At 42.7% G+C, this 26,433-nt stretch overlaps 2 protein-coding genes across 4 annotated transcripts in view; one reads left to right on the top strand and one right to left on the bottom strand.

Moving 5' to 3' along the window:
• Nucleotides 1–9,680, top strand: part of abtb2b (ankyrin repeat and BTB (POZ) domain containing 2b) — a 38,546-nt gene extending 28,866 nt beyond the window's left edge. The window contains exons 4-17 of one of the 2 annotated variants that reach the window (XM_086074564.1): nucleotides 1,795–1,947; nucleotides 2,262–2,427; nucleotides 2,557–2,646; nucleotides 3,142–3,243; nucleotides 3,559–3,655; nucleotides 4,368–4,503; nucleotides 6,001–6,257; nucleotides 6,605–6,783; nucleotides 7,252–7,357; nucleotides 7,793–7,916; nucleotides 8,001–8,088; nucleotides 8,228–8,296; nucleotides 8,428–8,541; nucleotides 8,616–9,680. In XM_086074564.1, the coding sequence (XP_085930690.1) occupies nucleotides 1,795–1,947; nucleotides 2,262–2,427; nucleotides 2,557–2,646; nucleotides 3,142–3,243; nucleotides 3,559–3,655; nucleotides 4,368–4,503; nucleotides 6,001–6,257; nucleotides 6,605–6,783; nucleotides 7,252–7,357; nucleotides 7,793–7,916; nucleotides 8,001–8,088; nucleotides 8,228–8,296; nucleotides 8,428–8,541; nucleotides 8,616–8,840 (1,906 nt within the window). In that variant the 3' untranslated portion in view covers nucleotides 8,841–9,680. The remainder of the gene's footprint in view (nucleotides 1–1,794; nucleotides 1,948–2,261; nucleotides 2,428–2,556; nucleotides 2,647–3,141; nucleotides 3,244–3,558; nucleotides 3,656–4,367; nucleotides 4,504–6,000; nucleotides 6,258–6,604; nucleotides 6,784–7,251; nucleotides 7,358–7,792; nucleotides 7,917–8,000; nucleotides 8,089–8,227; nucleotides 8,297–8,427; nucleotides 8,542–8,615) is intronic. The other variant, XM_086074565.1, reaches the window with a different exon arrangement.
• A 382-nt stretch (nucleotides 9,681–10,062) lies between these two features.
• The window catches only part of brsk2a (BR serine/threonine kinase 2a), a 182,678-nt gene continuing 166,307 nt past the window's right edge, over nucleotides 10,063–26,433 (bottom strand). Inside the window, exons 13-19 of one of the 2 annotated variants that reach the window (XM_086073668.1) lie at nucleotides 24,334–24,394; nucleotides 22,023–22,779; nucleotides 21,893–21,941; nucleotides 21,147–21,270; nucleotides 19,439–19,619; nucleotides 16,256–16,345; nucleotides 10,063–12,069 (exon numbers count right to left, since the gene is read on the bottom strand). In XM_086073668.1, coding sequence (XP_085929794.1) covers nucleotides 11,933–12,069; nucleotides 16,256–16,345; nucleotides 19,439–19,619; nucleotides 21,147–21,270; nucleotides 21,893–21,941; nucleotides 22,023–22,779; nucleotides 24,334–24,394 — 1,399 coding nt within the window. In that variant the 3' untranslated portion in view covers nucleotides 10,063–11,932. The remainder of the gene's footprint in view (nucleotides 12,070–16,255; nucleotides 16,346–19,438; nucleotides 19,620–21,146; nucleotides 21,271–21,892; nucleotides 21,942–22,022; nucleotides 22,780–24,333; nucleotides 24,395–26,433) is intronic. The other variant, XM_086073669.1, reaches the window with a different exon arrangement.

The following is a 26,433-nucleotide window of genomic DNA, read 5'->3' as shown; positions in this document are numbered from 1 at the left end:
AGCAGGCGCCAAGGCTCCGAGCTAATATTTCTGTGTAAACAAGTGGGTGAAAGTTTGTCTATCCTGCTGTTCTCAGCATGTTGCCTGAGCGCATTGGGTCAGTCAGCTCGCCGTCAGGGCTATCTGGTTTCACTGTTAACAGGCATCCAGACTTTTATGTTGCAACGACTTTTGACAAAGCTGGGTTTTGTATTTCAGACTGTAGGGCATAACCCAGACCAGACCTGAAGCCGGATTTGGATTGTCCAAATACTAAAGAAGGGTGAGAGAGAGACAGAGAGATGATGATGTCTTTTGTAGTAGAGTTACGGGACAGACTTCAATCTGTAATGATTGGTCATCATCAGAGGTGTCTTTATTTAGAAGGAAGAGAGAATACCAGCAGCCTTTTGGCCATCAAGAAGACAGACAATTGTACACAAGTGTACAGACGGACAATACGTGTTGAGAGGATCCCATTGCAAGAGGATTGACATTGATTTTGGGGGCGTTCTGTCTTGCATCTCTTCCGTGGAAACACAACTTTCTTGTCACTCTACACCAGTGGCACTTTAAGCACAATGACCACCCAGCCCCATTTCTTAATATAGACATACCACACCTGCCTCCGAGCCATTTTCCCAGCACTCAGTCAATCCCTGCAGGCTCCCCAAACCCCCTTCGACCATCCATCTATTGCTTATCCTGCTCCTGCCACTTGCCTGCTCGTTAACATTACAGCCTGGATGAGCTTTAAATAGCTAAAAGAAAGACATTTAATCCCTTAAATGCACCATGTGGGGAAACTGTATTATTGTCCCCTTTACTTACAGAAATGGCCTTCAGCAGTAGGTTATCACTAAAGACATACCATTAATGTAACTGATCATTTTGACTGCATAAAACGCTTTACATTGCATAATGGACAATCTGAATGAGCACAAAAAAAACATTGAGATGATCAAAAGGCAGTACAGTACTATTACTTATGAATACTAAATGCTCCCACTTTTATCTCCACCTAGAACGCTGAAGTCGTTGCTAAGAAATAATAACATCCCAGCAGAGGTAATTCAGTTTACTGAGTCATGATAACACTGTTCAAACAGTGATTACCATTCTTTCTGACTGCTTAAGCCAGATCAAAAGCAAACAGGAATGAGACTTACAGTCTTGGCCATTGTTCAAATAGACAGTAGATAGATGGGGGGGGAAAGGAATACAGAACAAAAGGGACTGATAAAAGATAACAAGACATGGTCAGCTCCTAAAGCTATTAGCAGAAGTGTGATGGACAATAGGGAGAGAAACAAAGGTCAGAGGTGATTAGTCAATCAAACAGTCTGGGCACATTCCATAGCACACTTCCCTGTTGGTGTATATTCTTGTACTTATCTGCGATCAAAGGAACTTTCTTCAACTACTGTCAGATTTAGAATGTTTTGGGTCTATCAGATCTATTTGTATACTTTTGAGTGGTTTTTTTTTTAGTTGCTCTTGATTCTATTTTCTGTATCGTTGGGATCTGGTACAGTCATGTGTTTGAATCAACTTAAAAGACGAAATGTGTGACCGAGTGTCTGCATGGGAGGGAACAGAAGCTGTAAAAGGCGAGTCGTTTCAGGGAAAGAGCTGCCAGACAAACATACGTCATGTGTGAAGACGGTTTATGAGTTTCTTCGAAATGTGCCTGAATCATCACAAGTCAGCAAACCCTCCTCCCAAACTGCGTCTGATACAGAAACCCAAAACACGTTAAAACCAGTTTTCTTGTGTCACTCTTCAAAAGCACCGTCAATCTATTTTGCTTCACAGGCCCTTCCTGTTGCTGCCGCCTCTGATGGAGTGGATCCGAGTGGCCATCGTTCATGCTGAACATCGTAAGAGTCTGCTGGTGGACACGGATGATGTCAGGCAGACGGCCAGGCTGCTCCTTCCGGGACTGGATTGTGAACCCAGACAGCTTAAGTACGTGCGAACACGCATCTTTTCATTTGTATCACAAAATAAATAATTGTTTGAATAATTGGGATTAATGTTTGTTTTTATAATCGAGCACCCTTGCTTACTGCTAATGTCATTATAAGAAGTATCTTAACAACAAAACAAATAAATCCAAAACAGTATATTTGTATTAAGCTCGTCTGTTATGATTTTGTATAAAAATGTTGTCTCAAGCAAAAAATGTCTGCTGTACATTTAAGTATGTGACAAACTAGTCTACATTCTGCATTGCTAGCCGCCTGCTCAGCTGACAATTTGCTTGTTTGTCTCCATGTCAGGCCTGAGTGCTGCTTCAGCTCCTTCAAGCGTTTGGACTCGAAGGCGGCCACAGACAAGTTCCACCTGGACTTGGGCTTCCGGATGCTCAATTGCGGCCGCACAGATCTCATCGGCCAAGCCATCAACCTCCTGGGGCCCGATGGCGTCAACAGCATGGATGACCAGGTGCTGATCAGCCTTCGATTGTTGTCGTTTTAAGATGCTTCGTGTACTGCGAGGACAGCAACATGAACGCACAGAGTGGACCTGCTAAGAGACCTTTGGTTCTTTTCTTGTCTTGTCTTCATGTGTCAGGGGATGACCCCTCTGATGTACGCTTGTGCCGCCGGAGATGAGGCCCTTGTTCAGATGCTGATTGATGCGGGTGCCAACCCTGATGTGGCGGTAACAATTGCAACTTATTTCTTGGACCTTATTTAGTCTTTACATGTAAACAGATGACACAACTTTGAATTTGTTGAACTCACACAAGACTGTCCGTGCTATGCACGCCCGGACTGCTTGCCAGTTACACACTCAAATTAACATTCATTGACAATTAAGTCTTTCATGTGCCTACTGTGAATATTTTTGGATTTTGAGAGCAAACTGGAATACAAGCGATGGGCAGAATGTGCAAAATCGACACAGACAGGCCTGAGCTGAGATTTACTGTGAGGCAGACGCGCTAACCGCATGCTCCACCGCGCCATAGAAAACAAATCACATAGATGGAACATAAAAGCAGCAGCGACACTAGCACAGCACTTTATTTTTAACGACTCGGCATAGAGAGCGTGCATATATCCATATTGTGTGGTCCCCACTATGACACGCTTCTTCTATTTACATGATCGTATTTTCTGAGTCTGATCTTGGTGTGCAACTCTCACTTGACAGGTTCCTCCGTGCTCCCCAAAGCACCCCTCTGTGCATCCCGACAGCCGCCACTGGGCGGCGCTCACCTTCGCCGTGCTGCACGGCCACATATCAGTAGTGCAGGTTGGGAAACACACGCACACTTTGTATCTTAGTGGGGACATCTCATCGACATAGCCCCGTACCCTAACCTAACCACTACAACTGATTGCCTAACCCCAACCAAAATCCAATTCAAATATAAACTCTAAAACCAAATCTTGGCCCTCAAAAAGAGGGGTGAACTTGTGGGGCCCACCAAAATGTCCCCACAAGGTCGGTCCCCACAATAGTAGTTAAACTGGGAGAACACACGGACACATTCTCATGGCAAGGGTAGGAATTGTGTTGACAAATGTTGAATGAGTTGAATGGAATGGACATGGTTTGTCTCTGCAGCTACTGTTGGATGCTGGGGCCAGCGTGGAGGGAGCGGCAGTCCGGAATGGGCATGAAAACACGGCCGACACACCGCTGCAGTTGGCTTCGGCAGCAGGTGGCCATGCGCGCACACACACACATATTTGTAGTCACTAGGTAGTAGTGTGCCATCACAGAGGTTTGAGTATGCTGTTGAGTCTGAAAGAGAATATCAGGGGCCAAATGGAGGCTTAGTGAGGAAGAGGAGTTCTGCCTGCGGCCGTTTACAAGCTGCGGGGCAACATTCCTCGGTGGGATCGTTTGAGAGGCGCGCACACGCACGCACGCACGCACACAGGGCTGCAGGAGGGGACAGGCATGCTCAGCTCAACCGCACTGACAGCGTGTGAAGAGTCCAATATGACTGTATTTGCTGCTTTCAAACCACAACATGATGATGATCAGATTGAAGACAAGCGTTCCAGAAAATGATGTTCAATTTGGCATCAAGTTGTTGCAACAGGGTTCCCACAGATGCTTGAAATTCTTTAAATGCTGCCTTGAAATCTGTTGTGAGATGTTATGTATTTAATTCATGACAAATAGCCAAGTGACTGAATAGTTGGTAAGAAAAAAAAACGTGCACATGAGATTAAGTTTATCTGCTCTTGCAAACATCATTTTATAAATATCATAACGCAATCACTTTGCAATCACTTTTAATTTTGATTAAGCATACAGTTATGCATATATGCAGAATGCAGTGTAATATACAAGTATATGCTTATATAGTTAGAAGGTTCAACAAAAAACATGAACGTATTTTCAAATGTTGAATTGTTGTCCAGGTAACTATGAGATGGTGACTTTGCTGCTGGCAAGAGGTGCTGACCCATTATCAAAGGCGCGTGACGGGAACGCCATGACGTCGTCCCTCTATGAAGACATGAACTGCTTCAGTCACGCTGCAGCGCATGGCCACAGGTACTCATCCTCCATCCAGAGAGGAAAAACACTAATAGAGAAACAAGGGATGGGAATTGATGATTCAAATTGCATTTTAATCATGATACAATGTTTTCAATTGACGTACATTTTGGTTCAGGAATAGATATATGTATAAACAACAAAATAGAATTAGTCAATCAATTAAAAAATTATGTTTATTTTCCATCAGGCTGCAAGTATTCACCAGATTCTATAGTCATACTTTTACAGGACTTTTATAAATTATTAAACAATTAGCAAAAATCACTGTTGCTGTGTGGGACATGTTTGGAAGTGTAGAGTGTGGAGTAAACATTTTTGACCGGTAATTGCGTTGGAACTAATACTTTTAAACATACTTGTAATGCAATGCTAAAAATGTAGCTTTTTAACCCATCATGCCAAAGGGTATCGACTTGCACATTGTAAGTGAAACCACACATTTTTTTGCAGTTGGCCTACATTTGACCAAAGCATTTGAAAATCAAGAAAGTAAACATTGTTTATTTATGAACATTGTTTATTCATAATATTATTTTAAATTTATTATTAGGGATGTTTGATACCACTTTTTTTTTCAGACTGATACCAGTGCATATACGCAACTTGGTAGTCATCGATACCAAGTACCAATACCACATTTGACACATAAAAAAAAAAAAAAGAGACCAATAGAGCATTTTTCCTTTTTAATATTTTTTTTTATTAATAAACAGTATCAGTGACCATTGTGAAGGCTGGGTATCGATTATTGGTACTCGACCATCCCTATTTATTATTATGACTGCAGTGCATTTTTTCCATTTTGCTTTTATTCCCATAATGCATTTGGGTGCATGGAAAAATGCCAAACTGAAATCATAGACTGCAGACATTTGTAATAATAAATGATAAAAATTATGAATAAGCAATGTTTAATTATTTGATTTTCAAACGTATTTGTATAATGTAGCCCGTTTTTTTATTTATTTATTTTTCACTTGCGCATGGAAAAAAATGCTACATCTTAGCCTTTAGCCCACAAGTACGTTCAAACATATTTGCAAATACATTTTAAATGTATTCGCAAGTATGTCTAAATATAAAATTGCGATTAAACACGTGCATGTATATTTTGGTCTGGTAATAAATAAATTAAAACATTGAAGTCCTGGCCCAAAGAGAAATATCACCTGAGTCTCACTTGTTGCATTTAGGTTCGATTTGCAGTCTGAGCAGCGTTTTGCTTTTTACTCTCCATTTGTCTGAGAGCACCAGCTGGTAGCATAAATCTCTGCACCTGCTCTTCCAGAGTACGTGTGAACACAATACAGACTCAACACGTCACATTCCACAATGAGAGGGACAAGCAGGAGGCCGCAGGGTCAAACCCGCGGATGGATGTGCTGCCACTCGAGCGCCTATAAATCTCTCCTTACCTCCTCCTGCTCATTTTCGCCTCCCTCCTCTGCGCCCTCTTGGCTAACGTCGACTTCCTTTCTTTTATCACATCAGGAACGTGCTGAGGAAGCTCCTGACTCAGCCTCAGAAGGTCCAAGAGGACGTCCTGTCTCTGGAGGAGATACTGGCGGAGGGGGTGGAGGCGGTGATCTGCCCTTTCCTCCCACTTTCCACCCCCCCCAACCCCTCGTCTGGCCCGGAGGGAGGCTTGGCCAGGCTGTGCAAGGCCAGGATGAAGGCCTTGCAGGAGGCAAGCTACTACAGCGCCGAACATGGATACCTGGACGTCACCATGGAGCTGCGAACGCTCGGTAGATAACAGTTTGTGTGTGTATTGGGGGGTAATTATTTCATTGAATAGCAAAAACATAACTGTGTTTAAAAAAATATATATTACTAATTTCCTGCCCTGACCCAACTCATTCAAAAATGAACAAAAATCCATTCAAAATGTGAAATGAAAAGTCCCATGAAAAAAGGTTTGTTCAACATCCGAATAAAAAATGGATGGAATAGAAACGAAAACTAGACTATTTCACATTTTAGTCAAAAGATAAACGTTGATGATGAGCCAACCTCCAATAATCCTTTCCATTATTTCCCCAATAAACGTCCAATTTTGCAAGCCTAACGGCGCCTCTCTCCTGGCTGTGGTTAGGCGTTCAGTGGAAGCTTCACGTGTGGCTGGAGTCCCTCCGCTGCGCCCAACAGCAGTCCAGGGTGGGTGTCACCTTGTCCCTCCTCAGGGAGTTCACCTCCATCCGAGAAGAAGATTACTGTGAGGAGCTGCTCACCGTGGGCCTGCCCCTCATGTTCAACATCCTGCGGACCACCAAGGTACAAAGTACATTTAACAAGGAGAGTTTGAGTACATTTGACTAATTTATTAAAAGAAAAAAAAAGAAGCTATGTGGACGTTAAGGATCAAGCTCATGAACCTTCAGTTTAGGAAAGAGACACCTGAGGCATGCCACTCGTGCGGCCACCATACTGTATTACTGATGTGCCCAAAATTAGACCTAAACCGGTCTCTTGGAGGTACGAGGATTCCACCTGACTCAATATAGTAACATACAGAAGGAGTAGCATGGCTCAAGTGATAGAGCGACTGTCACCCAAGCTGAAAATCATGAGTTCATTCCTGAACGCTTACATCTTTAAAAAAAAATAAAAAATTAAATTCAATAATCTTGTAAAATGTACTCACAACTCTCTTTGTGAAAAAAACTTTACTAGGTTTTTCCAAGCAAATTTGACCTTTTTCCCCTTGATCACCATCAATTGTTTGTTCATGTTTCTTTGCAGAGTGACGCCATCATCCAACAGTTGTCACATATTTTTAGCCACTGTTTTGGCGCAGCTCCTCTTCCTGCTGTCCCCGAGATGAAGGCGACTCTCTCAGCACAGTTGGGTACGAGCTGTTTTTATACACTGATTGGTCGCAACATTATATCCAATACAAGACCTCTTTCCAAAGCTAGTGAAGCTGTCAAAAGAGGTATGAGGTTGTTATTATGGTTATTGTGTAACATAGTGAGAGACCGAGCCAGATCAATTGTATTTCTACATTCATAATTTACAGAAGTAAAAAAAATGGAGAAAAAAAATAGCTGGCTACTGCTACGATTACTACCGCTCTGCGCTTTTAACTTTAAAGGGTCAGTGATCCCTAGTGCCATCTAGTGGTGAACTAATAATTCATTAATTTTAAAAATCGACTGTTTATGTCAATAGTATGCCCCAAAAAATTGTATTGCATAAACATATATATCAGCATGATTAAGTGTCAGTCATTATTTGACTTCTATTCTATATTTTCTATTTATTTTTAAAATCTTTGATGCAGGTTGTCGCTTTTTCCATGCAGATCCTCACTTCCTGAACAACCGGGAGATGTCAGATGTAACGTTCTTGGTTGAAGGAAAACCTTTCTACGGCCACAGAGTCTTGCTCATCACAGCCTCTGACAAGTCAGTGCAGTCGTATCGGTGCACATTACTTCATCAACATATTTGTCTTTAAATATTATAATAAGATGATTTTCTTTCTCCTAGATTCAAATCTCTGCTGGCGTCCTCTGGTCCTGACACAACACCCAACAAAAAGATTGAGATCAATGATGTCAGATATAATGTTTTTCAGGTAAAGTCAACATATAAGAATATTGATGATGACATTACCGAATGAACAATACTGAGCTCTTAAAAAAAATAAAAATAATTTTAATGCAGCACAATCAAATCCAATTTTAAAAAATGGAGTGGTTTGGACACGTTTTCAGATGATGATGTCATACCTGTACTGTGGAGGAACGGAGTCACTTAAAACCAGGGTGCCTGATTTGTTGGAGGTGAGAATTATTTTAGCATGATCACATTTCAACTTCATTGACATCAGGCCTTGACATACTGACATGTCCTTTTTAAGATTTCACTCTTTGACCTCCTTTGTTGTTTGGATGTGCCATCTTGTTTCTTTCAGCTGTTGTCAGCCGCTTGTGTGTTCCAGCTGGGGGCACTGCAAAGACATTGCGAGCTCATCTGCTCTCGTCACATCAACCTGGACAATGCAGTTAGCATCTACAAGACTGCTAAGGTAACGCGAACACACATTGCCACATTCTTTCTGTATGAGCAGAAAGATTTATCATATCGTCCCATTTGTGTCAGGCTCACGGGTCAGCGGAGCTGAGCTCGTTCTGTGAAGGCTACTTCCTGCAGCAGATGCCGGCGCTGATGGAGCGAGAGACCTTCAGGTGTCTGCTGCTGGGATGCCGACAAGGCGGAAGCTCCACCTCCACATTGGCCCTCAACCAAGACGACTCGCCACTGGACGAGCTGGAGGTCACGCTGGCCCGGCGGCTGCGCTCGCTCTACGTCACGTCCAGAGTGTGAGGACGCTCACAACGTGCGAAAACAGACATTGTTTCCACGAGCATTCGTGGTGACTGATGTAGAATGCTGAGCACACCAGCTGGATGTATTTGTGGTGTACAGAATGTTTGTAAAGGGCTCAGGAAGCTTCTGATGGGGAAAAAAAAGCGAGGGTGAAATGCAAGAACTGTGAGCCACTGCCGCCCTCTAGTGGGCAAAGCAGTAAACGACTGCCTTGGATCCAGCGGCTCTCCAGACTGAAGCACACGTGGCCATGCTGGACTTGTGGCCTTTTTGTCCCATTTGAACCAAGCAATCATGCAAAGTGTTTCTTTTCATTTGCCCCTCAAAATGACCACATAATACACACTTTCTGAGTTTCTATTTAATGAGGAAAAAATATTTGACAGTATTTAACAGGGTTTTTCCTTTTATTGTTTTTTAAATCCTTTTTATTATTATTGTTTTCACTGTTTGAGGCACACTCTTAACAGTCCCCTAAGCTTAGCTATGCTGAGACTAAATGCATTGTAGCAACAGAACCATAATATGGGATCTTGGAAAGTTGTCTTGAACATTGCATAATATATACACCAATTGTCTTTTTGGAATTCAGAAATGCATCAGATGATATACTTACTACATGTTTGCTCTTGCCGTGCACCCTCCAGGTGACTGGGAAAGATCAACAAACTTGAACTCAAAATATACCAGATGGGGGTCAGCAACAATGGTGCCTATGGGCTGTTATGAAAATAGCTCGTTCGTCATGGGGCATTGTGATTTACTAGGAATGTTGTAGAAATTATCGTTTGAAAATACTTGCAGAAATTCACAGAAATAAAATTTTGCATATTGATATTTAGATATATTTTAATTATTGTCAATAATGCAAGAACATGATCAATGTCATTAACATAACTAAAGGTATGTATGACACTTCACCTCTTGTGCCGCCATCTTGTGGCAATTTTATGATCAGTCTGTCATTGTTTTTGTTTGAGCAAGTTTTATGTATCAAAAGTACTACTGCTATCGGTACTTGGTAGTGATGGACAAATGACGCATCACGATGGACTCCTCTAGATGACACTCTTGGCTTAAAGACGCAGTGGAAATGTAATAAATTTCCATTTTACCAGCCTGGTTGTGGTGGTAGTGGAATCTTCGGAAGAAAAGTTTAAAATTGAACATCCCTGGGATTCAGCACAATTACGTATTCCCGGAAGAAAAAGAAAAGACACCATAACTGAATGATTTTATTTTTTCAGCACTGATGATGCTCACAGTTTATGTTAATGGAGATTTACATCCGTCTGTTTAGTTTCCTGCTCCGGCTGTCTGAATCGCTGACTGTCCTCTGAGCTGCTTGCTTTCCATTTGTAGAAAACAAAGGAGAGTTGACGTGAGGGTATTGCTTTGTATTGGTAAGTATTGATCTCCCCGTGCCTTCTATGCGCCCACATAAGACAGCCCAGACGTCCGAGTCCTCCGTGGAGTGGCACAGAGTGAGAGGCATTGCTCAAAAACGTTGTGCGCAAGATAAAGAGAAGGAGGAAACGATCAGCGGGTGGGAGGGGAAGATTAAAAATTAAAATAAAAAAACAAATCAAAAGAGGGCCAGAAATACAAGCCAGGATAAAAAAGTGAGGGAGGGTCGGCCAACATAAAAGGAAGTTTGATGGTGACTGATCAGCGTAGAACGTTTACATCAAAAGCCATGCAAAGAAAAGCCCATGTTTGACATGCACACAGCAATACAAGCTAAACGTAGAGAGCAGGAATCCCCGGCATGGTAAAGAAGACAATCAACCCCCGCTTTCAACCGTCTATTTACAAAGAGATCAATGTTGTCCTTCTCAGGCCCAGCCTACGCAAACAATAATATAGAAACAGACAAATATCAATAAAAGAGCATTCCCTCTCTCCAAAAAGAGGCTAAGTCTACATTCTTCAATCACTGGTATGTTTTTTTTTTCTTCTTTTTCACAAGTTCTCTTTACCCTCGTCATTGAGGAAAGAGATTCATCATTCAGCTAAAATTAGATTTGGATTTTCTTCAAATGATGTCCCATTTACAAACACACAAGAGGGTCATAATAAATAACATTCAACTGACCTAACAGCTTTGTTCATATAAATAGTCAAGTTGTAATAAATTAGGAAATGACACCGTGAGATGAATAAATAAGGGCCAAAAATACAAAAATAAGCACATGTATCACATTATAATGTTTGTTCTTCTTTTCCTACTGCTGGTAAGTACGTGAGCGGGAGAGAGAGAGAGGTCTGAATGGACAACTGAAGACAAAGTGCTGCAGAGAACATGAAAGACAAAAAAAATGGATCATGTGACCAAAAATACACCGATGATTTCTCCTATTGGCTACCAAAACATCCTGTCACAACGAGAGAGACAACTCTGACTTTGTACATCAGAAATGAGCGCAGTCTGTACAACGCAATAAATCATTCATTTGCACATGACCACCCGCCCGTCAACATTGTTAAGACCCCCGACTTCCACTTTTCAGTTCATTTGCAGCAGTGGTGGCATTTCAGGTACAGCCCCAAAAAATACACATTGTTCATCAAAAAAAAAAAAAAGCACATTAAAGGAAAAAAAACAAAAAAATACAATCCGGCGAGCGTCCTCCTGCTTGTGTCCTCTCCTTGGTAATACATCCCAGAGTTTAAGTGTGCATACTGGACATGTGCTGGTATGCATGTTGAGTCTCTTAGCAAAATGCTCGTTTTCTGTGGCAAGGATGCCCGGCGGGTACGAAGGGAGGGGGCGGGGGATGATGCACACGAGGGATCGGGAACACCAAAGGAATTTTCTTCTACTTCTACTGTCAGGGTTGGGAGAGATGAAGGTACAAGTCAGCATGAAGGATCTGTTGCCATGGTAACCTCAGTCCTCCAAGCGTCTCTTGGGGTGGGAAGATGCGGGGGGGTCAGTGGGGAGGGACGGGGACGAGACTTAATAGGTTTTCTGGATAAGTCCTGGGATGAGAAACAAGTGAGGTTAGCACACACACTTTAGCAGCACGAAGAAAGGAGGAGAGATGGCGCGAAGGAGGGATGGAGGGTGTGATGATGGCGTTCCCGATCTAGTTGGAATCTAGCGACTCCTCCCGCAGCGTCAACTTGACGAGCGGACATTTGGCCGCATTGTTTTCCTGCTCCTGCCAGCGGGCGTGCGCGGGCGAGGGGCAGCGCTTGGAGGGCACCTGGCCGTTCTTCTCGTCTGTAAAGAGGTGTCGGATTACGGCAGACGCGTTACTCGGGGTGCCCACGAGGCACGCGGGGCGAGCGTGCCAGGGAAGGGAAAGGAAACATGGGGGAGGAGCCAGAACAGCGGGGCACAAATACTGCACTGATGATGCTAAGTGTGGCTCGTGGATTTGAATAAAGGAGGTGGAGTCATCGTTCCAATGTCTGCCTGTAAGTGGCACGCCGTAGGGCAAAAATAACACACGCACACACACAAAACTCTTATATACATTAACCCTATAAAGACATCTTGGGCCCTCTATTTCATGAGTATAATATTTTTTCCCCTGACGTATATGATCTGATACATGCATTGCATGGATCATCCATTAGAGGGCAGTATCACCCAGCTGATGGCTTTTCTTCAATTGAGAAAAGGAAAGACGCCTATACTGATTAACAGTAGGACATTTTCTTTCTGATTATGTCTGTTTATTATTTTATTTTTGACAGTTAGAAATGTACACATTCAAAGCATTGTGACCGGATGCATCAAATATGATACAAATCAAAAGTCATATGTGGATGATTTTCAAAAAAATTAAAAATTAAATATATTTTTTGGTTTGTTCAAAAGGACCAATAAATACTCGATTAACTCATTTATTGCCCAAAACGTATAAATATGTTCTATTTGAAATGTTTTAAGTGTCCCAAAGATGTATTTATGTGTTTTTTATGCTAGAGCTAACAGAAGGCTTTGATGCAGCCTCTCAACTGCAAATAACGGTTGAAGTTATTACACAAACGGCCAGCAGGTGGCAGCAGAGCATAAGAAATTAACCGGGACCATGTTGTGAAAAAACCCTCAATTACTCAGAATTTCAAATAGATTGTGAATAATGATGGAACTTAGCTATATTTTAATGGTAATTGCTGAAAAACGGAAACAGATAGGAATAAAGAGACTTTAATCTTTCTTTTGGTAGGTTTGATGTTTTTAAGGCAATATAACACAATATTCTGTGGGCCTTGCAAAATCCAGTAAAACAGCCGGGGGTGGCGGGGGCGGAAAGGGGCGGGGGGTTCTCATATATTTCATGGTTCAGGCTTTATAGGGTTAAAAAGGGGGAAAATAATTGTGCAAAAAAACCCCTCCCACATCAAAAAAGTCAGCCTCAGGAAAAAAAAATACACTCGTGCAAAAACCTCTCACGCTCCAAAAGAACACACATAACATCAAAAACATCACACAAACTCACCTAAAAATCTTACACAAAAAATTCAGACCTGTCCAAAAACTCTCACACTCAACAAAAGCGCAATCCTGCCAAAATACTCTCACATCAGCAAAACAAACGAAAAGCAAATATTCACCAAAATGGTAAATGGTACTTCATTTATATAGCGCTGGTCCGCCTTAAAAGCGCTTTACATTCGACGACCCATTCACATACTGATGACGCAGCATCAGGAGCTGACACTCATCCCCCCTAAAAAACTCTCTCAACCAGAAAAAAAACCTCACACTGACCAATAAAAAGTCAAACATGACAAAACACTCTCACATAACCAAAGAAACTCATTCACCAAAAACACACACAAAAAAAAACACCATGCAAAAAAATAAATAATCTCACGCTCACAAAAATACCCCTCACTCACACCAAAACGAAACTCACATTCTCACCCATAACTCACATTTAAACTAAAACCTCTCACACTAAACTAAAAACTACGAAGCCCCTAAAGTGACATGGGAGAAATAAAAATAAATAAATATGTTTCCCGTCCGGAGGAGAAACATATTTAATATTTTTTTCTTCTTCTCCCATGTCACTTTAGGGACTCCGAAAAAAAACGCTTCACATGCATAACTCAAAACTTTCATATACAATAAAAAACCCAATTCACACCAATCTCAAACAATAACAACTTCTCATTCACACCAAAAAAAACTCCTATTAAAAAAACATATCACACTCACTGAAAAACCTCTAACTCATAAAAAAAAACACTTGCACACCAAACAAATCTCACAAAAACTTTCTCAAGCACACCAAAAAATCTTGCATAATAACTAAAAAAACAAACCAAAAAACACTCATACTCACTCCAAATCTCTAACTCATCAACAAACAAGAAAATCATCTCACTCACACATACACACAATTACACACCACAAGAAAAACAAAACTCCCATCTGGATGTTGCTGTATTTTCTGTTTTTTATAGGTTAGCTTTTCCTGCGACTCTCCGGAACGACTTATACATGAATGAACTAGACCTTGGGGGTTAATATAATTTCACAGACAACCACAAGGCGGCACTCTTGACTTATACTATAATAAACTATATACCCTGTATACTTAATACGATTTATACTCTAGTGTACCTTATGTATTCCCCCCCATACGATATGAACGAGAATGTGATTAGTTATTTGTGTGCTGCAGTTCGCTGGCAAGCAGTCCACTGGTGGAGGACAAGCGCATTACAGCATGGATGGATGATCTGATCGATCACGTCTTAAGGCAAAAATGTTCACGCTGCCTAACGTGAAACATCTGCAGGAGCTGCTGATCGAGTCTCAAGTCGTCTGCTGGCCAAAGAAGCGAGAGCGAGGTAAGCAAGACTGCAGCAACACTGCACCTTTTTTTTTAGCTGGGGACTTTTCATACTGATTTTGTGCCATGATTTCTGCCTAGCAACAAAGTTTCCAAGTAAAGCTGTGAGACATCACAATGAAAGCCAATCAGAGCGATTGTGGGCTCGGCGTATACCTCACGTGCAATTTTATTTCAATTGCTTTATTGTAGGTATTGCCATTGAAAGCGATACGAGATTATGATAAAATAGAGAATTAAATTGTTCCCAGCAACGTGAAATATTGAACTCCGCATGTTGTGAATGTATCACTATTGACATGAATCTTCACATTTTAACCAATAAAAAAAAAAAACTGAGTGCATCTCCTTCTGTGAACTTTAGTTTGACTGTGGCCTCGCCTCGCCTCAAAATAATCTTTGGAGATTAACGGCATAATGAAAAAAATGAATGAGGCCTTTTGTTTTGAAAAAAAAAAAGATGTGCAAAAACCACTTCTTTGTGTTCCTGCTATTAACAGCCGTCATTTTGTTTTAAAGGCCCGCAGCGGGAAAGCTCTAAAGGTGTGACGGGATGAGTTTAATGTGAGTACGATTTATTGCTCTTGGGCATATTGACCTCATTAAGATGTGAAATCATTTTGATAAATCTTGGAATAACACGTCAAAGGTGCACTTTATGTTTTGCAATTGACACGCCATCATGCTCACAACATATTCACTGCTACTAATTGCCCGACGTGATCTTATGGAAGTAACTCATTTAATTTGCACCAAGGCCGTCGTCTGTTAATTAGAAACACATTTGAAAATATCACAGCTAATCCATACAGCTGCCCGTGAATGCTGAGCCAATTAAATTCTGTATTGCGGCCGTGCGCTTGTAGATTACAATATGGCTTGCACACATGAAAACATATTAGCCATTAATTGTTCTAACAGGGAGGATTAGACAACGCATGGTTGACCACACTGGCGAGGAGTTCTAACTGTAACACTTGTGCATTTTGCCCCTTGTATAATGACGACTAACACTAATAATTACAAGATCAATACATTCTGCATTCCAGAAATTCCACAGCAATTTTCTAATGCAAAATATGTGCTTGTTGTTTCAATAAAGGTTGGCAATTCTGGTCGAAATGGGATCGATGGCACTCGTGTGTTTCCCGATCTCGCCAGCAGGAAGCGCCATTGCTACAAGAATGTCAAGTTTGGCGAGCTTCAAAAGAGACGCTGCGAGAAGAATATCGCTATGTGCTGCCAGAACGATTCAACTGCTTACAATCAAACATTTCACTAATGCGAAACACAACAACAAATCTCATGTGGAGCAGAACGCCAATCATCTACTTGGGAGTCTAGTACATAGCACGTTTGCCCTGGTCCGGTGTCGTTGTGGTGTTGCCATGGTGACAAAGCCTCCATAAGAACACGAATGGCCTTTCCATACCTTCCCCTGTCATTTTCACGAGCACACATTTTGACGCTGGCAGAATGCTGCCAAGCCGAGCTTATGGCTTGCAGAGGCGGAGGGTGAGCGTAATGCTGATGTGGGCCGGGTGGGAAAAGATGAGGGGTTGTGGGGGTTTGCAAAAAGGGGAAGCTACTCACCAGACAGCTGCTGGACTCCAGGCTGGTCATGTGTGCTTAACAACTGGCTCTGAATGGTCTCCACTACCCGCTTGAAGCGCCGACTGGGTCCTAGAACGCACACACACGAAGCCGAGCAAGAAGAGACAGTTGGTTGGCTTTCGGGAAACACTCGTGAGCTGCAGCGCATCTCAGCCGACTTTGGGCGGCGCATACGGATCCCCAGCCAATTGCGGGGCCAGAAAGGCCAAATAGTGTGAGTGTTATGTTACTGCGGGGCAAACGCGGCGCAACCTGGGGAATTGCCGAGGGCGCCGAGCTCAAGGGGGTCCCGAGAGACGGCTGACATTTGCCCAAATCAATGACAAAACAATAGCATTGGTTTAGATGCCGAAATGAAAATGTGTCAGGGATCCCTCGCATTGGGACCCTAACTCGCTGTTGCTGACTGGCGGCTGGGAACAAAGCTAGACACGGCAATGACAGGTCAGCGTTCGGGAACCTCCCCAAGTGGGAACCCCTACTAGCAGGCTGGTCGTCAAACACACGGACAACAAAATGAAGGTAACTTATCACTCAGGACAAACAAACAAAAAAATACGAGGATGACAAGAAAATATGTGATTACTAGCATTAGTTAAAAAGGGGAAATCAAATATAAACATTTCTTGACAATAATATTTGCTATGTGACCTCACTAGACATAACATTCGGATTCATATTACATTTGTAGAATATTTGCTAAGCTGCAAAAGCTAACCCTTTATGTCCATTTCAGGGGGCGGCCATTTTGCCACTTGCTGTCAACTGAAAATGACATCACAGTTGCTCAGGCAACGACCAATCACAGCTCACCTGCTTTCTGAAGCTGAGCTGGGATTGGTTGTTACCTTGAGCAACTGTGATGTCATTTTCACTCGACAGCAAGTGGCAAAATGGCCGCCTTCTGATACTGATAAAAACAGCTGGATTTAGCTGCTTAACTCATACAGTATTTAGACTAGTGGGGCTGCATAGATTATATTATTGTCAATATTTTTTTTCCCCCGGGTTGACTTTCCCTTTAAACAATAGACTAGTTAATAAATGTGTTGAGACATAACAATATAGTTTGAATTTACACAGGTTTATGTGTTGCAATAACTTCATTGCTTCTACTAGCAGAATAACATTTGTTGCCAGATGTTCAAATTGATGCGAACCTCAAATACTGGTTATTCATTTTGTGTGTCAATTATTTGATCAAACTTATATTTGTTTATTCATCATCATAGTTTTGTTGTGGGGGAGCGCCACAGAGGTCAAGAAACACCCCAGCATGTAAAAATAAAATGTCTTCAATTACAAGCACTTCACTAGACAGCACCTGCCCCTACTTCCGTGTGTGCGTGCGTGTCTTTGTCTATGCTACATTGTGGGGCCCATACGCGTGCGTTTGACTACCATTGTGGGGACCTGCTTGAAATTGTGGGGCACATTTTGGTGGTCCCCACAAGTTCAGACCTCTTTTTGAGGGTCTTGGTTTTAGAGATTAGGTTTGAATTGGGTTATGGTTGAGGTTGGGGTAAGGAATGGGGGTAGGCAATACTTTTTGATGGTTGGGGTTAGGGGGAGGGGCTGGGAAATGCATTATGTCAATAAGATGGCCCCACAAAGATAGCACTGTGAGGGTGTGTGTGTGTGTGTATGTGTGTCCGTGCGTGCGTTAAAGGAAAATCTTTTTTGGCAGCACATCTGATAAGCTCTCCACGTTTGCTAGATACGATCACTGGCCACAATATTAGTTCAACCCGCACAATGAGATTTAAAAAAAATGATGCATCAAAAATGTGACCTTTACAAGGATAAAACTGCTGCATTCTGACAAAAATGCAGTTTTACCTCTGCCAAGGAGGTAATGATTTTTGGTCCTGTGTTTGCAGGATTATTCAACAATTTATATTTACAAGTAAGCTCCTTTTTCTAAATTAGCCATTTATGATTTTCTTTATCTGCATCTGTAGGCTTTGAGTAGAACAGCATGGAAAGTTTGAATTGATGATGTCATTTTGTCTGATATACATTATTTCATTACAGATCAGAGCTTCAGAGTGCCTTTCAGATACCAATACCAGTATCAGCATTGATATCAATACTCAACGTCTGCACTACTCAGACTCGACCCCCCCCAAAATTAAAATTATTCATAATTATCATCATCATCATCATCATCATAAAAAAAAAAGCTGCGATACTAGGACACTGAAACACTTTTCAAGCCTGACATATACCTCCCACGCTGGTAGAGTATGTGCAATGTCAGCGGTTTGGAGATGCAGCATTTTAAGGTTAGCACTTAGCACGGATGACAACACTAGCTGTCCCCAAGCTGAGCAGCACTGACACACCACCCAAGTGGTAGGTCAAATAAAAAATTATTTAAAAAAGGAAGCGATGGTGTGATGAAGTATCACTTTGGTTCTCCTGCTAACAGTTTTACAACTAAAATGTCTCGTTTTACAGACTGTATTTAAGTTACAGGAACATTTAGTTGAGGTTAGGAACTTAGAATATTAGTAATGTTACTCTTACATTATGATATTTGAGTGAAACCTATGCCATGTTCAAGAAAGGTTTCGTGTTTCTGAACAATATTAGACCTGACACTGCTACCGCTGATGAAAACACCAAACTCCTCGAGTAGGCGTAGGCAGAATCAGCAAAACTCAATTCAGCGTGCTCTACTGGGCTAACTTTATTGAACTGCTGTCTATGACAGAAAATCTTCTTGCCAGGTGCCAATTTTGCAATGCTGCTTCCAGATGAAAAAAAAAAAGACAACGACCGGGAAAACATGCAAACTTCGCATAGGCAGGAAGGCCCGATCAGAGATTCCAACCCAAAATGTCTGTTTTGCTGGGCCGAAATGCAAATCACCAAATCGCCATGCTTCCTACTAGATCTCAATTTCAATATTTTTACTGTATTAATGCAGCGCGGCAGTATATAGTGAACCAATGTCATGATTCCAATATGGTATTTTTCTTCCTGCTGGATATGTCACATAGTGGATGTCTGTTCCATACATATTTTTGTTGTAGGATGTGTGCATAACCCCCCCAAACTGTAAATTGTATCAGCAGGATACTATGGATGTTATTTACTTGTCCGGATTCAACCCAACAAATTGATTGGATGGCTGATGGCATGCAGGTGCATCCTGACCTGAGAGCAGGGTGAAGGTGACGGAGTAGATGCCATTCTCCTTGGTGGCAGCTGTGCTCTCCGTGTAGGTGATGTCCACCTGGAATTTGACCGGCTTCTGGAAGACCGTCGGGCCGGCCGTGGACTTGTATTCCGCTCGGAAACTGGTCTGCGAAATGACGCTGTGGCTCAGGCTTGGGATCTGGAAATCGAGACCAAAAGAAATGGAGTTGTCAAGCGTGTGAGGGACTTAAGCTAATGTAGTCTTCAGTCACCCGACAACATTGCATTCTCCCCTTCCTAAAATTAATTTGTAAGGCCAATGAACAGGTGAGTTGTAAAATTGTCAAGTTCCGCCACAGTGCCGTGGATGTGTTGACATTCCATTAAAGTGAGTGTGCTTCAAGGTCTAATTCCACTGATTCAGGTGCCAATCTCCTGCCGGGAATAGCAGCTAGCGCAGCCCGGGAGAGGGATAATAGCTACCTGTAGGGATGGGGAAACATATTTGACATTGACCTCAGAAGGAGGCAGGCCCAGCTTGCTTGCATTTATTTGGTGACTTTGTTTAAATCTAACATAGGTTCCGTTCAATCGCACACAATTTACGAGTGGCACGCTCATGCTACCTGCATTTAGACATATGTATTATACACACCTTAGCAACACAAATAAAGCTTTCACTGTATAAAACTCAGGGTAAAGCATCTACTGGAGAGTCGGCTCACGAATGCCTCTTGTAGTTTTTGTATTGACCTCCATTGAGTTTGCAGTCGGGGGGAAAATAGAAGCGATGAACACAAGCAGTTGGTTGAATTGCTACATAAATCTAAAACATGTTAGCAGACCTTGGGCCCGCCACATACTCATAAGAGGCATATCCAGTCTGCTATTAGAAAGCCGGCAAATAGAGTTACCAGAGCCACACTCGGCGGGGCACAGGAGGGTGATGTGAGAAGAGTTAAGGAGGAGGGACATCAAGAAGAGAAGTCAAGTTCTTTTTTCATTGCACAGTACTCGCTCTGCTCAGCCACGACGCAATTAACGCATCAGTCGGAACAAGGGGGGGGAAAAACAATGGAGGAGAACGAGTATCTGCTGTATTTACTTTTAGACAAGTGGCTGTTGGCCATTTTAATCTGAGTGGAGACTAAGGACAACAAGAAAAATGACCACTGCAGCAAAGTAGAGGCTGTGGAGTGGAACAGTAAAAGGGGTACATCATTTGTGTTTAGGCTCTTTAGATGGAGCCAAAGCAATAATAAATCGACGCCTTCTTAAAACAATCGTCGTCTGAGTCATTTTTTCAGATTTTTCAGGAAAACACAAAAAAATGAACAATTTGCATCATGAGGAGAGAATTTAGGCAAAAAAAATGACATAGGCAATTATTTCAAGAGGGTGATAAAATGCTGCTTGATTTATTTTTCTTCACGTTATCATGCATATCGTCGCTGCTACGCTTATGTCCATTGTGAAGCTGGTATGGAAAATGGACGAACATTTTCAAGGGCTATTCTTGAACAATAGCTTTTCTTCACTGTTCTTGTGTGCGGCGATGACCACTTACCTGTACGACGGTGTTGGCTCAATGTCCTCTGAACCTAAGTTATCCAGGCACTAGTTTTGCCAATGGAAAAGTGCCATATAGCAAGTAAAGTTATGTCTGGGGGCCAGACTCTGAACCGTGTGCACAAGGAAGATAAATAATAAATGCATCCGACGTTACCGAGAGAAATGCTTGAACGATGTCGGCCTTGATGGAGCTGAGAGGCTTGTCCCTGATCACAATGAAGATCTGCTCCTCTTTTTCCAGGTTGATAAAGTTACCAAACCAAGATTTTTTGGCAAGTCTGTGGGGAGAGAGCACAAGAAATGTGCAGGCCATGAACAATCTCAAATACGAGAGCGCATTCCGAGAGCCGTTTTTTTGTTTAGTTTTTGCATATTTAGATAATTCAATGCACGATGACATCAGCATTAGTGTCTGATACAATTGCTTTAGACAAAAAAGATTGTGAGCAGTGTCAGGTACACAAGCCACAGGCTGGGGAAAATTTTTAATATCCACAACCAAACCAAACCATTGGTACCCCCCCCCCCCACCCTTAAAACAAACTTCACTATTAATCCCAGTCATATGCTTCTGGTGTTTTGACTGCAATCTTCAGCAGGAAGCTCTCTAATCAACCCAGATGTTTCCCTGCCAAACAGCCAACCAAACAGGCACACACCTGCTGGTCAAAACGTAAAAAAAAAAAAAAGTCATCACCCTTCAGGAGGCTGAGTAGCATCACACAGTCAGCCCGACATTCCTCATAACCAACCAGCTCGTGCTAAAGACCTGAGGTCAGCACAAGAAGCTCAACAAGAAAAAAAATCTTAATCATAATCATTTTAAATTGCCCCTGTGAGGAGGTGGCTTTGAGCTATGGCTGGTCATACTATGATTGTAAAGGTGTAACATTTACTCACTCTGGGGAAGACTCCGGAGTGAGGCTGGACATCTCTTCTTGTGTGGGAACTGTGGACACAGAGTTTTTTAGGGTGGAATGAAAACAAGATGTTTTATTTTTTTTAAGTCCAAATATAAGCTTACACTGACCTTGAAGTTTCCTGCGGTGGAAGCGTGGTGAACCCAGGAAACTGTTCTTGATGGAATTGAGGCGCGTCCTCCACGGCAGACCGCCAATGGATGGACTTGGGGGTGGCGTCGGGTTGGGAGTCCCGGCCGGGCTGTCCTTGGGCGTGTGCACCGGGGTGCCCTTTGGGGTGGGTAGGGGACTGCCTCGAGGGGAAGGGTGGGGGGTAACCTGTATGAGGGGGATAGATTTAGGTGGATGATCAGCGTATGAAGAAGGCGTGGGTGTTACGGGGTGAAAGTGGTGCAGCCTGATGGAGGAGGGGGGCACCATCGGGCTGAAGGGCACAGAGAGTTGGGGGTTGGCAGCGAAATGGGAGCGACGGACTTGGGGGCTGTTCAGGACTGAAGCGACAGGGCTTAGGGAGGTTGGTGAAAGTGGGGAGGTGGGCGTGTGGGGCACGGAGGCAGACGGAGGGTGTGATGGACTATGGCAGGAAGCCGAGGACTCCGACAAGGATGCTGCATCTAACGACGCTTCGGGGAGCGGGTTGGATCGTGTGGCGTGAGGAGGCTTGGGTGCAAGTTTAGGCTGGGTCGGGAGCGTCTGAGTCTTGTTAAGGGATGCCGGCAGGGCCTCGGTGCTCGGGGCCAGCGAGTTCGGGGTGGACATGCGAGGACCTGCTCGGTTTGGAAGTGGCTCAGGGGACGGGCTGGGGCTGGGGTTTGGGGATTGTGGTAAATCAGGGGATTGAGGAGGCACGCCAAATTTTCTAACAGGCTTTTTGATTCAAAACATAAAAGGGAGTAGAAACAACGGAATGAAGTAAATACAACCACCAAGCATCCAGACGCCGAGGACGGAAACCAAAAGTGCATGCGCAAAATTGGAAACAAAAAGGAGAAAATACCATGCAGTTAGAAAATAAAGCAAGGTGATATGGGAATACAACAATAAGAAGAGTAAGCAAAGACACTTAAAAGATAAAAACATACAAACTGTGTGGTGTCACAAGAGATAACCAGTGGACTTAGACACATACGGAAAAACAAGCAAGCTCGGAAGCCAGATCTTAATAAGGACCACGGCTACACTTGATCTATTATTGATTTTTAACCTTGAAACTGCAGCCACATTGGGAAAACAATGAATATGGACAGAATAGTTCAGATTTATCTGGCCTCTGAAATCAATTTCCCTTTCAGATGAGCTGTGGCGTGAGACGTTTGTTTGAGGATCGTGGATAACCCTGAGTCTTCAAGGTTAGTCAGCTGGATACGTTTCGCTGCTAGCCTATCCCATCCAAGCTCCAAAAGGAGGATTTTGTAAATAATTCCTTGAGCTGGATTTCCACGCGCTACAGCTGCCGAAAACACAGTAAGCTATTATAAGTCGAGAGGATGGGGGCGAGTGGATGCTTTTGTCTTTGAGGAAAACCTTTCTTCTTGTGTGTGCTCGCTAGCATTCAATAAATGAGACAAACTTGACCATAGAGTTATGATACAATTGTGTTTCAGAAAATAATAGATCATATCAAGACAAATTCAAGAGACAGTATAACAATGTGACATTTGCAGTAATATCAGCGATATTGTTTAAAATGGTTTGTTAAAGGTCAGGAGGTGCTGCAGTGGAGCCCAAATGACCATCCAATATTTTCTCTTGCTGACTTAGTCATGAAATAGTCGTGCAACAGATCATCCATGTGCGTGTTCAATCCACATTCACTATAATAGCAGCAGAGGAAATTTAAAACCCTCCTGGATCATGTATGTCACGTGTATGGGAGCATTTCAGCAACTAGGGGTTAGCTCTTGTAGCTTGACGGCTAGCTTGACTGTTCTCGAGTTTTTATTGACATCACATAATTGCTACCAGCACTCCTGTCTTGAAATCATATTGTACTGTTAATTAATGATGCTAAGAAACCGCTAGTTAATTACATTGGTCACAAGTTAGCATTAGCGGCTAGCTGCTAGCAGCGCGTACTGTAGCGCGATGGCTGCGGTTTGGCTTTCTTTACTTCATTTTCAATGACGTGGGCATAGCTAGTTTGTAAATGTTCCCAAAATGTGAACAACTATATTTGACATTTTTAGTTATTTTAAACAAATAAATAATAGACAATGTTTTTGTTTGTTTGTTTTTTGTTGATCCGAAAAACAATCCAACTTTTTTTTGATATGTTGCACCACTAACAGGAAAAGACCAGCAGTGATTAGATGGTCATCCCACAGGGGGACCATGCAACTACACAGAAACATGTGAGGTGGGTCAAGAGGTGTAGTCACATACGTGTGTGTATTTGTAAGGGTATAGAAGGTCATGACTTACCCGTGGGCTGCTGAGCGGGCTGGTGGTGAGGCCTGAGGAGGCTCCGCTAATAGACCGCGACCTGTGGACCAAACACGCAAGGGAAGGAGTCAATTGTGGGCTGAACATGCGAAGCGGTTCCACAAAAGGTACGGGTCACAAGCTTGGAGGTCAAACGCTGCGCTGGGAAGCACTACAGCATATGGCGCCATCACGCCAAGCACACAGCGAGCAGCTACGTGGTGGTGCCTTAGAGCGGGAATGGACGAGTGGAAATGCTACAGCGCGCAGTGCATGCCCTCATTTGTCCGCACACATTATTTTGCAGTGACTCACAGCAATGTCAAACGTGTTGATTTGACTGCACACTCACCTGGAAATCTCACAGCACTTTTATATACATTAGTATTCAAATTAGCTTTTTTTTTCTTGTTGTTGTTGCTCACTCTACACTTTGCTAATAAATAAAACATGGGGACTTTTGAGCCTGTTTGCACGGGATCAGTAGCAGATATCTTGAGGGGAGGAAATTAAGTGGAGCATTCGGTGGCATGCCATTCATTTTCCATTTCCATGTGGATGCCGTCAATGCTATTGTGAGCCGAGGCGAGCCCCAAAATGAACAATCACGGGACAATCTGTCTCCATCAAGCGCGCAACACACACACACACACACACACATACAAAGAGTCTGTCGACGCCAGCTGCTGACTGTCAGAACACTGCTTGTTTTTGTCATTCATTTTAAAACCACGCCCTCTTTCATTTCCACTCAAGCGCTAATGAATTTGAGAACATCCAGGCCTACACATCTTTGATTGCCTCTCAAAAATACTTGGAAAAAGCAACATGGGAGTTTTCCCTTGAGATCTAATAAGACAGGTGTAGTAATGGAGAATGATGCTGCTCCCAGATGTTGGACCAGTCTCATCGTTGCTTCCACAAATGAACACACAACTGCTTACTTACATGGTAAGACATAAAAACAAAGTGCAATAGGTAAACACTGTCATAAAAAAGTGTGAGTTAGGGTTTATGTCAACCCGAGAAGATTTGAATTCATAACTCTGTCTTTGTGAAGAAATATCTTCCTCCTGAGACATAAAGAAAAGAAAAGAAAAGAGTAAGTGCTATAGTGAAAAGACAGCACTCCCACTCACGAGTTATTTTTATAAATATCTCCGTGGTGATTGCACACTGTACTGTGCACACATGAGTGGGTGAGGCTGAGAACGAATGGGCTCAGACTTGTTTGAGAGAGCAGATGACCAGACATAGCCTACACACACACACAATTGAAGGGTCTCAGTTCACGGAGACATGCCCACATCGCCATTTACACATCATGGCAACACACACACACACTCAGCCTCCTAGGCCCATTTTCAGCATATTGTCCGACATACTCTGCATCTGTTCGTGTTGGACCAGCAGGTCTATAGAGCTAATAATACAGATGGCAATGCCGCACAGCGATGCATCTCAGAGAGATTTCCTTGCTGCAAGATGACAATGAATAATTTTTTTGGGGGTGTTTTGTGCAAACAGCAGCACAAAGCAAAATGATGCTATAATCTAGGGTGACCAGATGTCCTGACTTTATGTGACAGTCCTGGTTTTGAGCCGTGTGTCCAGATCCTGGCAGATTTCACCATCCCCATTGTTTTGTCCCGCATTTACGCAGATTCAACTCCTGGCGTCTCATTTAAAAAATATATTTTTAGTCCATTCAACAAGCCAATTATTTCGTTATGTCAATCACACAGTCGGCATAGCGATTTATAGGACTAATCTAGCTACATACATCGCTAACAGGTGTGTTTTTGTCATACTTCTTCTAGTTTATACAATCGGAGGTTTGTTCACCAAAACTAGTAAAGGTAAATACAAACCTTTTTGTCGCAAAGAACACATTTATGATTACAACTTCCAGTTACACTTCCTGCTTCCGTGTCTCAGAATTATGGCAAATGTTGTCCAACTAGCCTAATGCTAGCTAACTGAGCTTTTCTGGCAGCATATTTCCAATGTTGTGACCGGCAAAAGGTAAACGGCACAGGTAACTTCCAATAGCTGCCAGGACTCAGAATAAAAAGGTTGGGTAAGCGTTATTAGCTAAAG

This window comes from Leptonotus elevatus, chromosome 4 (genome assembly GCF_054856555.1).
Source record: "Leptonotus elevatus isolate MCC_2025b chromosome 4, RoL_Lele_1.0, whole genome shotgun sequence".
Classification (NCBI taxonomy): domain Eukaryota; kingdom Metazoa; phylum Chordata; class Actinopteri; order Syngnathiformes; family Syngnathidae; genus Leptonotus; species Leptonotus elevatus.
Note: the sequence above shows the minus strand (reverse complement) of the source record. Positions and strands in the feature narration are given on the sequence as shown.